A 10871-nucleotide genomic window follows, 5' to 3' on the forward strand; every position below is an offset into this window, starting at 1 on the left:
ATATAAAAATTGCATTTTCCAGCAAGCCACACAAGTACACAGGACCCATTTGCATTGCATTCCGAAAATGCGACGCGCAACAACAGTCAAATGTTCGAAAACGAGTAATAATTGCGTAGGCGCAGCGCTTACAACGGAAACAACAAATTTTATATTCGGTTTACAGTTGTATTCACATTTTCGTTTATTTTTATTTTTTCGATTCATTTTACGGACACCACCACTACAACAACAACTCGGCCGTTTTGTCTATGCACTTAACAGTTTAGAATACGCCGCTGCTTGCTGCTTGCGCCTCCGTCTTCGCCTCATTGGCTCTGTGTGTGAGGTGAGACGTGAAGTACGTTGTTATGGGGATTTATTTTTGGTCATTCCCCACTTCCGTTCTCCGCTTTTATGCATTCGCGTCGAGTAAATAGAGCCGAGGCATTTTCAATGCGTCGCCTCACCATTTACCCTGGGCCCTGTGCTATTCCTCCAATCGTTTCGTCTCATTGAATCGTCTTGTTGCTGCTCTTCTGTCGCTTGCGGAGCGGAGCGGCTGAGCGTTGTTGCTGTTGCTCCCCTTTCCAAGCTGACCGGTTGTTGTGCCTCTACTACAACTTGACTCTTTGTGTTGGTTTGTTATTGGCTGTGACGGTGACGGTGGCGGCGGCGGTGGCGGGTGCAGAGACTCATTCATGTGTACGCTGTGACGGTCGCCGCCGTCGTCGTCGCTACTCATTCATTCATTCATTAATCCGTAACTTGTCATAGCGTACACATCGTATTGTCGCGTGGCGCGGTTGAAAATAGTGAGTGGGACGGTGGTGCACCAATGGGGCCGCAAACAAACGATCACTGTTCAGTGTCTTATTTTGTTGTTTTGTTGCATAGCTTCGGTGCGCAAACAAGCCGCACCTTTTAGCGCGTCGTTCGCGTCGCATTATTGTTGTTGTAGCACCAAAGTAAGAAATTTCCGTTATGACTGCATAGTTTGAATTTTATACGCGCGCTGTGCGACCGACTTCGTGTGGCGTTGCGTTGCGTTGTGTTGTGTATCTGAAGTGTTGGTGTTGTTGTCAATGTGTGCGCGCGTGCGCTTGGCATTCCAACGATTCGAGTTGCTCATTCAATACGCATTTTGTGCCGTTTCGTTGGAAGTCGTCGTAAGATTGTGCGTGTGTGTGTGTATGTGGGGTCACAATTTCCTACACCTGAACAACTGCAAAAAAAAACTAAAATAATTTTTAACTAAAAAAAAGTGCAGCAAATTGTGTGAAATAATGTGTGCTGTTAAGCAGAATATGCGAAAGCGAAAAAAATTTTCGAAAAAAAAAATTTTATAATATATTATATTTTTTAAATTTTAAAATTTTATAAAATTGTTTAACAAAAATTAGAAATGAAATTTGTTAAGAAAGTGGAGTAGATCATCAAAACGCTGCAAAACAACAACAACAAGCAAAAGTAGAAAGTGTCCAACTAGCAGCACCCTGTACGAGTACACCTGTCGCTGGAATGTGTGTGCGCCATTAATTTACATATATACAAATATACACATCCCCGCATGTGGTATATTGTATTTCTCGCGTTTTTTGCGTTTCAAATTAATTGAATTGACATTATTAATAGACGTCATTTGTCTACACCTCACCTCACCTCAATTATAATCGCTACGGCTAGCTGTATACGCGTCAGCTATTTAATTAAATACGGTGTGACGTCTATTTTATGCGCCATTTTCGAGGCATTTCGGTGGCTAAAGCAGGGGGGATGTGTTTTCAAGCAAATAGAATTCCAAAATATGCATGCGCGTGTCGCTTTATTAGAGTCGCTTGTTAACCACAAAGCAAAATATCAATGAATATATAGAACAACAACAACAACATTAGCAATATTTGTGTGTCAGTTTTTTTTTTTTTTGTATTTTTCTTTAAATATTTGTTTTTATATTTTTGTTTCTTATTAGTAATTTCGGCAAAGTTCCAGATGCGTGTGGTTTTCATTAGACTATCTGTATGTGTTACATGTATTAATGTCGATTCGTGTATAACTGACTAGCTGTGCTAACAACACGCGTAGGCTACGTTGTTGTTATGAAGAAATAAATATTAAAAATTCATTGAATTAATAAATAGGCTAATGGTATATCTTTTTTGTTTCTTTCGTTGTGGCGGTTTTTGTAACACGCGTTTCATTGTGGCGAAACTACTTAATATGCTGTGTTAAATTTGTGCAAAAACAAAGACGGCAAAAGCAAGGCTATATTAATAAAGTTGTTGTGAAAAAGAAAGAAAGAAACAGAAAAAGACATTAGCAAATAGTTGAGACAGATCATCATCAGCATAAGATCATTCCGATCAACGTGAATTCATACATACATAAATGCCGAGACAACAAGACAAATATGAAGCGTTGGTGAAAGCATGTACAAATATACATACATACATACATACATACATGCATATGCGCGTGTTCGCAGTACAGTTGTGCTGATCTTGACCTACACACACATACATACATGAAATAAATTTCTAATTGTTGCTAAGGGACGCATTAATTGCTTTACTTTATTCATTAAATTAATTTGTAATTTTTTTCTATTGAGAAAAATAAATTTTATTGCTTTGAGAAGCGTCATTGATACGAATTATTAAGTGACTAATCTTTAAAATATATATATTTTACCTAACACGCACTCCATCCTCGTCATCCACACAGCAGCAAACCGAAATTGCGCTAATGACCCAGGTAAATCTGGAAACTGTGACAATTTGCTCAACACATGTTGTTCGCTGGTGCTATGAGTCAAACAGCTACACATTTGACTGAACGTCACATCAATAAATTCAGTTTCTTTTTTCATTCAAGGCGGATGAACAATTCGTTTAGCACATGCACAATCTCAGTCTCTTTTTATGTATGCCTGTATGTATGTATGTTTGGATGCTGTTTGCACATTTAATATGATTTCGAAATCACCAACCATCGCTTGCACGCATTCAGCGACTGTCATGTACGCCTGCATGGCTGATGGTAGGTAGGTAGGGTCAAGTGATGCTTGCTGCCACCGCTCGTGGAATTTGATTGATGCCCGCTCGATTTCAGCTTTACACGGGTTTCTCTCTCTCCTCTCTTTTCTTGCTATCATAATTCATTTTATGGCAAATCATATGGAACGAAATAATTTTCGCTATCGTTTCGGGAAATTGCCTAGCGCCAGCTTAATTATTAACGCTTCACCACCAACCATTAAGCATTGAACATCAGAAGTTGTCTGGCCAATCATACTTGCTCTGTGTTTCTGTATGTTTTGATGATTTTAAATCTTGAATGCATGCAGTATCAGCTTGCGAAGCCCTCTAAATCTTAGACCGTTGTATCAATTTATGTATGCATGTCAAAATGTATGTATTTTTATGTTTTAACGCGCCTCATTACTCGCCGAGTCATGATAATGCCACGAGAGCGCATGCTTCTCATTTTTGAAACAGTGATGATGAAATATTCGTAATTATTTAATAAGAAATATTTAGCATATTTTGCTTTGATGCAATTATTCTTAATTACATTTGTGTTCAAATAAATTGCAGTAAATGTTTGTATGTCGTCATCGAGCAACAGTTGATCCACTTAGACAGACTCCACTCCACTAAGTGGTTCTAAAATAATGCTCCTGTTCGAAAGCCAATAATTAAATATTATTTAATCTATGAGTTTATCAGGACTTTAAATATTTATAAAACCTATTACTAGTACAACAACAATAATAATATGATATTAAGATGTAATTAACTAAAATTATAATGTGATTGTCTGATAAAATTATCTATAGAATATTTTGATCTGTATGTATGTATGTCCAGATAAATAATCATATCTTCTTAATCATCCATCCTCTAGAGCTATGAGCTAAAGCGAAATTGCAAGTGAAATTGTGGTAGTTAAAAGAACCTCTTTTGCTTTCTCTAATTTTGTCATCCTCATTTATGTATGTACGAGTATGCCGCTGACACTCGGTGCGTTGCGTTGACTTGTTGAGTGACAAGCGAAATAATTCATTTTTGTGGTTGCTTTACCCTGGAGCTTATTCCATTTTTTTACTTATCAACTGAACAAAAAATTAAAAAAAAAAAACAGTAAACAAAATTATTCAGACGCTGCGCAGTGAAATGCTGAGTTACCAATTTCTTTTTTTAGAAATTCTTATTAATTTGACTCTAACCTTGTTGTGGAGCATGATTAGGTAGCATTTGCATTCATTTGTTGTTTTCTAAAGTAAAAACTCATCTCAGTACTTTCTAATAGAATTGTGTCATTCTTCAAAGTGGCTGCGAAATGTTGACATTTTCTTCTTAAAATATATTTTTGAAATTCATATCACAGCCAGCTTTGAGGAGCGTCGCGATTCTAAAGCATTAACGGAGACACTAACAATGATCATCGATTTTTGTGAAATTAAAAAAAAAAAATTTAATAAAAAAAATAATTACTTGCAAAAATTAGTAAATGTGAAAAGTGCACAATCAGCATTGAAAATTATATTATTATGTTATCAACAAAAACTTGTGAATTGGCTTGGTAAAAATTAAATATTTGTTTTATTGCTCATTTCATAACCGTAATTCACCATAATCATCATTACAACACACACACACACACACCGAGTAGTTTAAAAGCCTCTTCTAGTTTGTAATGTAACACAACAATAACAAAATACGTTTGTCTAAATCTCACAAAGTGGTTGTGAAATGCTCTATTTGCAACTGCATATCACAGCCAGCTTTGATGAGCTTAGCTGGACGTCTTCTTAAGAGCTGCACCAAACCAAAAACAAAAACAAAATAAAAAAAAAATTAAACGAGCAATCATGAAAATCTGTCACTCAAATAACATGCAATTACATAGTACCTCCATACATTCATACACACACACACATGCGAGTAGTAGTGCGCGTACACACATGAGAGGGACCATTAGAAGAATGCACGAAACGCTGCAGGAGGATATTCCATTCTACATAAATTGCATAAATGTCAACATCATCAACCATCAACTCGGTTAGCTGGCGCTTGCAGCTTGATCATGTCAACTAAAATAATAAGAATGCAAAAACAAAAAACAAAAATATAAAAAACCAAAAACAACAACCAAAGTGGCTATAAAATGTTGCTTATCTAAGCCTCATCAAGTGGTTGTGATATGGATTCTCAACGCATATCACAGCCAGCTTTGATGAGCTAGGATAATCAACGGGGGACAGCGCTATACAAAAATAACAAAAAATGAAATTAAAAATATTAGAAAAATATGTGATGATAAAGAAAATATACAAAATTGGTTTCAAAATATGTGCAAAATTCTAATAAACTGGGTATTTGAAATAAAAATAGAAAATAATTCGCTAGTGATTTGTACATGAAATTAAAAATTAAAAAAAAAAATGACAAGAAAATTTCTTAAAATTTCGAAATACTCATCTCTGCATTTTCATCACACAGTCATCGACACTTGTGTTATTTACAATTCATTCTTCAGTGTTTTTTTTTTGCTTATCGCACATGTGCAATGCTGCTCATTCCACACACATACATACGTCATAACTTAGTCATTGTTAATTTAACGTGAATCGCTGATTGTGGCGCCGAAAGTCTTGCTGCACTTTGCCCCTAAATGCATGAGTTCTTAGTCAGTCGGATGATACACACGGTACTTTCTCTATGATATATCTGTAAACAAACCTATTTCAATGTCAATTATATGTCTATGCCATGACGCATATGATTTTCTTGAAAGATCCTTTACTGCATTATGATTGTGCAAAAATAATTAGTAAATTGAGACTTTAAGCAATTATTACTCTCTATTTGATCTCGTCTTTTTGACATGACATCATCAAAAATGCATTTGTAAATAAATTAAAATAATAATAATAAAATTTAGAATAAAGTCGACAATTTGAAGCCCATCAATTTAAAACGATGAGTTTTAGTATGCAACAAGTGTTCAAAGTCTTGTGCTTTCAGTGATAACCCAGTCTTGGTACCTTTTTCGGAACTTTCTCCATTGAATTTGAACATTTTCAACTTTCACGGAAAATTTTACGAACAGTTTGTTACAGCTCTAAATAAAATGTGTATCAAGTTGTTAATTCTTAAGCATTCAATTTTTTTATTGATTTTCATTTTACCTTTTTTTTTATTAATTTTTAATATATTTTATTTTACAGTTAGTTTTTTATTTATTATTTTTTTTTTTTAATATAAGCCTCTCACTTAGTTTGTTCTATACTTGTTACAGATAGCTTAAAAAATGTAATTCGTTTCATCTTATTTTCGCAGGTATACCACAAGAGCGACAAGGACCAACTGATTTTTTAAAACTTTTCAACAACGAATTTTGCCCGTTTTTTACAATATTTAATAGTTTTAGATAATCTAAGTTTAAAGTGTTTTGTAAACACCTCAGTGTGTAGTTAAGTTCGAAAGTTAATATTTTGTGTGGAAATACCGTTGTACCGTTATATGTGTGTACATGTCCGTCAATTGTGATAGCAAGTTAGTGGTTTAGCAACTTGATTTAACTGTTTTAAATAAAGTCATTCGTTATAGTTACACTACGTACAGCTTGAAGTGTAGAATTTTTTAAACCAAAAATATAATTGTAACAGAAGCGAAAAAGCTGTGAGAATCGTCAACAAAAAACTTTGTATTATTTGTGGACTCGTACATTTTTGTAATAACTGTAATATTAACCTCGAAGCAGCAACTGAAATCAAAGAACTTGAATTTTAAGTAAACGTTACATAAATCTCTAAGTTATCAAAACATATTTAAGTTGTCTGGTATGTTTTTTTAAGTAATTAAAACCAATAGCATTAATTGAATTCCAACTCGAATATTTTCCATTCCAAGAAACAGTATTTTGTGAAGCGAAAACCGAAACTGATACAAGTTTTCAATTCACACATCCTACACACACACTCCCTCGCTCTCTCAAGTATTGAACACATTCTTTTAATTAAGTTACTACTTCTATAAGCAAACTAAACGCAAACTCTCAACATCATGTCTATGCTCAAGCGCAAATGCACGCTACTCTTTAGTGTCTGCACGATGACGCTAGTGCTCGCTTGTCTTTTGAAGCAGCCGAACGCGGTTAATGCATGCTCTAGTCGCTCCATACCGAAGCCACGCACACTCTCCTCGGCAGCCTCATCGCTTTCGCCACAAAAGTCGACAACATCCGCTACGACCACGACCACTACTACCACCACCACCACCACAGAGCCGACCACCACTACCACAACAACACCGCGACCAAACATCACGTTCCCAACGTACAAGTGTCCGGTGAACTACGACGCTTGGTATTGCTTGAATGATGCCACCTGTTTCTCGGTTAAGCTGGGCGATTCGGTCATGTATAATTGCGAGTGCGCAAACGGTTTTATGGGGCCACGCTGCGAGTACAAGGAGTACGATGCATCCTTCTTGCCGAAACGACCACGTCCAATGCTCGAGGAGGCGAGCATCGCAAGCGGCGCCATTTGTGCGCTACTCTTTGTGCTCTTCATCTGTTTGACGCTCTATTTACGCTATGAGCAGCGTAGTAAATTGCATGCGGAGGACTACAAGATCACTGACTCTACGGAGGACGATGAAGAGTGTGAGAACACCTATTTCTCAACCAAGGCATGTCGCTACTGCAATGAGCCGCAATGTTGCGGTGCAGCTAAGGTCAGAGCTGTTGGTGATGCCAGCGGTAACGGCTTGCGTGGTCGTGTCTATGGCGCTGCCGAGGGCGGTGCTAGTGCACCATCGTTGCGCCGTTACATTGAAGCGATTTCTATGTCATTCGCTATCAAGCGCACGACCAAAATGTAAAATTGGAATTAAACGTATATGAAACGTACTTTATATGAAAAAAGAAAGAAAAAATAGATAGTGTGGTTGTGGTGTTGTATTCGTTGAATTTTGTAAATAATGTCGCAAGATAAATCTAAAATCGGTCTAGAGAAATATAAGAAAAATTGAAGAAATAATTAAAATTACTAAATACTAAAGTTAATATCGAATTGGAAGTACAGTTAGAGAGAGATCAAGTTATAGAAGGAAATTTGTAAGAAATTTTACTTCTATTGCCAATTCAAGAGTTCTAATTATGGAGAACTTCGAGTTATAGAAGTTCAACTGTACTTAATTCCAAAGCAATGATTTTATCTGTACTTAAAATTAACAGCTCACACTGTAGAAATAAAAATATTATTTTTCGCAAATACAACACTGTAACCCACTATAAAAATTAAATTAAAAATATTAATATTAAATAAGCTTTGTTAGACATTAAGCTCAGCTAGCAAGCCAATTACATTTTAACTGTACCGTTTTCTGAAACACATCAGTTTTAGACTAGTGATGACTAAATGCCTTCGAGTGCTTTATATACAACACTTACATATATACTCCTGAAATATACTAATATTTCAACTAAAAATAAAATCCTATTTCATAAATCCATGACATCACAGCACATTTACATACATATAAACAAACAAGTATACATTGAATCCATTTAAAACATAACAATTCTACAATTTCACAACTTAACTCCGAAAAAACTGAATTTACGAATTTTTTTTTATAAACATTATTTAGGTCATACGTGATATTTATTTATTTATATATATTGCAGCGTATTTTATGAGAACTCATATTAATTTATATTGCGGCATTCAAAAAGTATTATTTGTGACAACTATTATACACACATTCTTATATTAAATAATATGCAAATTAAATAAAACTGCACAAAGCGATTGCAAAAATAAAAGCTAAACCGTTTTGTTTTCATTTCTAGTGGGCAGGGATAATTAACATTCACTTCTTGCATTGTTTAGAGTTTAACAGCGTTAAAGTAGATGATTTTGTTGTTGTTAATGTGTTTATGTTCGTATGCAGTGTTTTTGAAACTGTAAAAGTCGTGTTAGTCATGCTAACACCATGGAGTTTTCAAGTTTTTTCCTCAGAAAAATTCTGTTATAAATTTCTATTTGTAAAGCTAGAATCTTCTTGTCATCTTTGTGTCACTTTCCAATCTTCAATATCACTAACTATCCCTTCGTGTACTACAAACGACTATAAAACAAGCACCACAAAGGCCCGTAGGCGGTCAACACGAATATAAGAATGGTGATAATCTCCAAGAGCAAACGGAAGTCCATATAAGTCGAGGCATCTAACGAGTAATCGTTAAATAGTTGTGTCTCAAAGGAGTAATACATGCTTAGCATGGCCAATGTAAACGTAATTAGGCCAATAATATTGTGCAATGTTTTGTTAAAACGTGGCTGTAGACGACCCTTCAATTCGGTGGCGTAAAGTGAGCTGAGCCCGCTCAATAAGCTGATGAATAAAATGACCATGGTCGCCAGACCTGGAAGAATAAATGTTTGTATACATATCATTGTTTGTAAATCGGCTCTCTTACACACCTATGATGCCGTGACGCGTGTGAAAGTGCACCTCTTCCAGAAACATTTTAATCACAATGCCAATGAGACCGATTATGGCGCCGCACAACTGTAACACCCAATGCAAACGCGCCTTTTCCGGCCGATGACACACTTGGGTCCAGACGTTGCCGCGATAGTAGGCCATGAGACCCTCGGACATCAAGCAGAGGAACTGTAAATGGTAAATATTTGTATTTCCTTACTAATTCCTCAAGCGATCTAACCACTTTTATCTTTACTTACACCCAGCGTACAAAAGACCGCATGCCACGGAATATCCTTGCTATCCAAACGCAGACTCATCCAACACAAGTAAATTGTTATGAAGCCGATAAGCAAACGATTAACGAGCGTCAATACGAATTCGAGCTTTTGTGTAAGCGTGAGCGTGGGTGGCGGCGGTGGCTGTGTGGCACGCCGTACGCTACAACCCACCTGCGCGGGTGCGCTGCTGCTCACATTGTGGCAGTGTTGCGGTGCTGCTGGACCTGGTGGTGCTGGTGCTGAGTGTGCGTACCTGTTGAAATGTATTCTGGCATTGCTCACTTTGTTTACTACAAATTTGCCACGACGTGTCATTTCGTTGACTACTCAGCTTTTGGTATTTATCTAAAAAGATTTGTGTTTCACTGTAATTTTCGACAAACCTAAATGGTGCCCCGCTTGCGCTCCGGCTGAGAGCTCGTTTCGCTTATTACTGTTTTTGCAAGTCTTCGCATTGTCTTCTATCCGAAATAATATCTCAATATGTAAAAACGCGTTTCCCCGCATCATCGACGCCATTGCATGTGGCTGATTGCGTTCCCACTCCACTACGACATCGACTCGTGATTAATATGATTGTTTTCTTATTTTTGTTTTGTAATTTTTATCTTTGCTTCTCAATGTCTTTATCAGCGTGTCAAGCTGAAGCTCTATATTGGCTGGCATATTGCAGCGCTGATTGATTTTGTGTACAGCCAGAAACTTTGCTACCAACTTATCGGGGGTTGCACCTTTGCCGCTGTTTAATTAGACCACTCTTCCATCGCTGGCGAAATGCTTCGATGGTTTTGTATTTTTGTATAAATAGACCATGCCTTTGAAGAACTTCAATGGTAGAACTTCTCTCGCGGTCGGTTGAAGAACTTCAATGAAAGCTAAGACCTTTAAAAGTATTGCTTGACATTTTTTGTGGGTTAATTTAAGTCCCCACAAAGTTTTACTACAGAAATCAACAACTAGCTTTGAGGGTTACAAGCCAAACAGAATAGTTCGTATCATTCTCATTATCATTATGTGAGATATCCACTAGATTTCAATAGAAATGTTTTGAAATTAGATCTAACCTTCAAAAAAACTAGTATAACTTTCACAGCGTTCGGACAATTCATGA

General features: G+C 36.4%; 2 protein-coding genes across 2 annotated transcripts; one reads left to right on the forward strand and one right to left on the reverse strand.

Annotated features, from left to right (window-relative positions):
* Window positions 1-822: 822 nt before the first annotated feature.
* On the forward strand, window positions 823-7892 carry LOC128919699 (protein spitz). The gene is made up of 2 exons (XM_029039735.2): window positions 823-947; window positions 6324-7892. Exon 2 carries the CDS (start codon window positions 7050-7052, stop codon window positions 7866-7868), a length of 819 nt encoding a protein of 272 aa, XP_028895568.1. The 5' UTR covers window positions 823-947; window positions 6324-7049; the 3' UTR covers window positions 7869-7892.
* A 562-nt stretch (window positions 7893-8454) lies between these two features.
* On the reverse strand, window positions 8455-10745 carry LOC105211423 (transmembrane reductase CYB561D2-like). Its single transcript, XM_011182829.3, has 3 exons — window positions 9740-10745; window positions 9476-9668; window positions 8455-9417 (listed from the first exon to the last, which is right to left on the reverse strand). Exons 1-3 carry the CDS (start codon window positions 10073-10075, stop codon window positions 9110-9112), a joined length of 837 nt encoding a protein of 278 aa, XP_011181131.2. The 5' UTR covers window positions 10076-10745; the 3' UTR covers window positions 8455-9109.
* Between the last annotated feature and the right edge of the window lie 126 nt (window positions 10746-10871).

The sequence above is a fragment of the Zeugodacus cucurbitae genome, chromosome 3 (genome assembly GCF_028554725.1).
Source record: "Zeugodacus cucurbitae isolate PBARC_wt_2022May chromosome 3, idZeuCucr1.2, whole genome shotgun sequence".
Taxonomy (NCBI): Eukaryota; Metazoa; Arthropoda; class Insecta; order Diptera; family Tephritidae; genus Zeugodacus; species Zeugodacus cucurbitae.

Coding starts and splice junctions, on each gene's coding strand:
- LOC128919699 (XM_029039735.2), top strand. CDS start 7,050: ATGTCTATGCTCAAGCGCAAATGCACGCTACTCTTTAGTGTCTGCACG.
- LOC105211423 (XM_011182829.3), bottom strand. CDS start 10,075: ATGACACGTCGTGGCAAATTTGTAGTAAACAAAGTGAGCAATGCCAGA. Junction 9,669..9,739: donor CGGTCTTTTGTACGCTGGGT/GTAAGTAAAGAT, acceptor TACCATTTACAG/TTCCTCTGCTTGATGTCCGA. Junction 9,418..9,475: donor CACGCGTCACGGCATCATAG/GTGTGTAAGAGA, acceptor TTATTCTTCCAG/GTCTGGCGACCATGGTCATT.